A 3208-nucleotide genomic window follows, 5' to 3' on the forward strand; every position below is an offset into this window, starting at 1 on the left:
TTTAATTTTCTCGAAATCACTTCTCGAACACAAAATTTTCAAAAATTTTTCCAAGGACCGAAATTCTTTGAAAATTAATTTTAAATGAAAAAAGAAATGTGCACAAAAGATGGAGATCCAGCGGCAACGGACAAAATCAACGGCAGTACCTATCTCAAACTCCAACAATCTCAAATGATTCGTTCCAACATTCAAGGAATCTCACAACTCCTTAATACCGGACTCAATCATGAAAGCCTGGACATTTGCATTAAATTAATCGAAGCAGGAGTCCATCCTCAAGCTCTGGCCGAGGTTATCAATCAAATTCGAAGGGAAATGGCTTCAATTCAGGATGAACATTGATACAGAAGAAAACAAAAATGCAAAAAGTTTTGAGTTCGTTTCTTTACTAAGTTATTCACATTTTACTAAAATTAATTTATTGTTTCATCAAAAATTGTTACAAGTTAATAATAGAAATAAATAGAAAACAAGAAAAAAATGAGTAAAAGTTTTGTTTATGTAGATAACTTTCTACTTTGGCAATGTTTTTCTTTTTACTTTGGGAGGAAGTTTCCAGAGACGCATCTCTCATCAATTCAGTTGATATGTTCCGCTCAAAAGGAGACCGAGGAATAAATAGTGTGTAAAGGAGATATCGAGTATTGTTGAGCCACTACCACGTCCGATATTGCAAAGAGCCTTTTCACAGCACGATGTGCAGGCATACAACTTCGTTCGTTCGCCAATGATTATGCAGCCGGCTTCACAATTCACCGAACAACGTCGATCCAATGACCACATCTTGGGATTACTTGTCATGTTCTCTGTGCTGGTGGTGTAAGAAAAGCGTTTAACCTAAAGATTGCATTAAAGATAGTAAATAAATAATTCTTTTAGCTATGCCCTTCTTTTCGTACTTACCATACACACAAATTCATCAGCTTTGCATTTTTTAATCAACGAGGTCGATGTGTTCTTCGCGAGTAAATCAGAGCAGGCTTCTCCATCGTCCATAGTATCACATTGATAACACCACAAGTCATTAACTCGTTCTGTTGCAGCTTGAGTGCGATGTATTCCGCTCGTAAGCGACTGAGAATTACCTTTTTGGAAACAGAGGTTGATAAATTTATTATTATTGATTTTTCTACAAGCGCCATTTAGTTAAAAGGAAACCACCTAAATGAAGAATCGGTAAAAGGATACACGCAGAAAACAACAACATTTCTATTTAACATTAACTTGAACTATTTTCAGATTGCAACTTTGGTGTTTTTGAATTAACACAACACGATTAAACTACGGGGGAACTAAATACTAGAGATAACAACTAAATGTCTATTTTGGCACACTCAGTAAATTCTACCTAAGTCCACAGGACTTCTGTCAGAGATGAAATGAAATTTATGAAATTGGAATGCAGGAAACAGATTTTTGTTGTTTTGGTTTTCCTCCTGTTGAAGGTTATTGAGAGAGATAAGTTATTGAAGTTTTTAGATGAGAGAATTTGTTCATTGAAGTTCCCAAAGATGGCTCTAGGGGCATCTGGAAAGCTTTTAAAACTCAAATTTTGTATAAAAAGAAAAAAATATTGAATTGACTTTCAGGATTTTTTATCCTTTGCAAATTTGTTTTCTAATAAAAGCTCCAATCATATTAAAATTTGAAAATGGGAGTTTGGATTTGAAGCTAACTATAAAATATCAAATTCCTTTAAATTCTCTTTTCAGCCAAAGAGGATTACCTTTTTTACAGAGGATTTGGCTACTATGGCGAATAGTATCATAATTGTTTTTATTAGTTTTGTATTATGTATGTATTATTTCGAGACATATTTGAGTTTTCGAAAGCTTATACCTTGGGTATTTTAAATAAAAACGACAAAACCATAATTTAGAAAAAAACATATGATGGTGAGAGATGATGTTACGTTTTTTCTTGGCCATAGAAAGACCACGAACATAGACTTTTCCACAGTACTTTGCTCATTTAAGATAGACAAAATCTTATTTATTTATAATTTACGCTTAAATGCAAGCAAACAAGAAAACATTTGGTCTAGACATCATATATAAGCTTCGACCTGAAATCTACCCTAATTTTTATGATAATTGAATTTTAACATCGTGCGGATTATAAGTTCGAGAGGGAAGAAGTGATCGCGTAGTGGTAAATACAAGGGATTGGCACTAAAGTTTTAGTTCTACGAAATGTTTGTTGCATTAAGTTTGAAATGAGTCAAGATTTTGGAGAAAGATATTAATAACTTCATTGTTTTGAGCTTGAAAAGAGTAAAGACGTAATCAGAGATTGAGAGAACCTGAAAACAATTCTATATAAGTACAGCACGTACTTACTAACTTTAGTTGGTGCTACAGTCCTGTGTGAACTAGGGCCTCACCCAACAAACTTCTCCATCTAGCTCGGGCCCTAGCTAGATGTCTCAAGTTTCGCGCTCCAAGTTGGGTGAGGTCACCTTCCACTTGTGTGCGCCACCTGATCCGCGGTTTTCCTCTACTGCGCTGTCCTGTGGGTGTGGATTCGAAGACTTTCCGGGCCGGAGCATTGGTTTCCATGCGCTCTTCGTGACCCAGCCATCTTAGTCGTTGGATTTTTACCCTTCTGGCGAAGTCTACGTCGCTGTACAGCACGTACAGCTCGTTGTTCCATCTTCTCCTCCACTCACCTTCGATGCATACGGGACCGTAGCCCAAAGAAACAGCGGTTAGCAAGAGTTATTCTGCGTTTGATCTCAGCGCTGGTGTTGTTTTCTGCGTTTACAGCGGAGCCTAGGTAGACGAAGTCCTTGACTACCTCAAAGTTACGTCTGCCGTTGGTGACGTTTTGACCAAGACGTCGGTGTTGTAGATCCTTTCATGACGACAGAATGTACTTTGTTTTGCCCTCATTTACCGTTAAATCCATTTTTGCCGTTTCTGCCTCAATACTCAAAAAAGCCCCATTGACATCACGCTGAGTTCTTCCGATCATCTCAATGTCATCACCATATGCTAGTAGTTAGACAGACTTTTGTCTCTGGTGTTGACGTGTGAGCTCTGCACTATTCTTTCAACAAGTACGATGTTAAAAAAATAGCATGACAGCGCATCAGGTTCTGTTATATGGTTTCCAACCTTTATGGAGCAGCGTGAATTCTCCATGGTCATCCTGCACAAACGGACGAGCTTGGCAGAGATGCCAAAACTAGACATGGTTCTATACA

General features: G+C 37.3%; 1 protein-coding gene across 1 annotated transcript; it reads right to left on the minus strand.

Annotated features, from left to right (window-relative positions):
- Positions 1 to 355: 355 nt before the first annotated feature.
- LOC129950023 (uncharacterized) lies at positions 356 to 1513 on the minus strand. Its single transcript, XM_056061784.1, has 3 exons — positions 1165 to 1513; positions 907 to 1088; positions 356 to 840 (listed from the first exon to the last, which is right to left on the minus strand). Exons 1-3 carry the CDS (start codon positions 1208 to 1210, stop codon positions 577 to 579), a joined length of 492 nt encoding a protein of 163 aa, XP_055917759.1. The 5' UTR covers positions 1211 to 1513; the 3' UTR covers positions 356 to 576.
- Between the last annotated feature and the right edge of the window lie 1695 nt (positions 1514 to 3208).

The sequence above is a fragment of the Eupeodes corollae genome, chromosome 3 (genome assembly GCF_945859685.1).
Source record: "Eupeodes corollae chromosome 3, idEupCoro1.1, whole genome shotgun sequence".
NCBI lineage: Eukaryota > Metazoa > Arthropoda > Insecta > Diptera > Syrphidae > Eupeodes > Eupeodes corollae.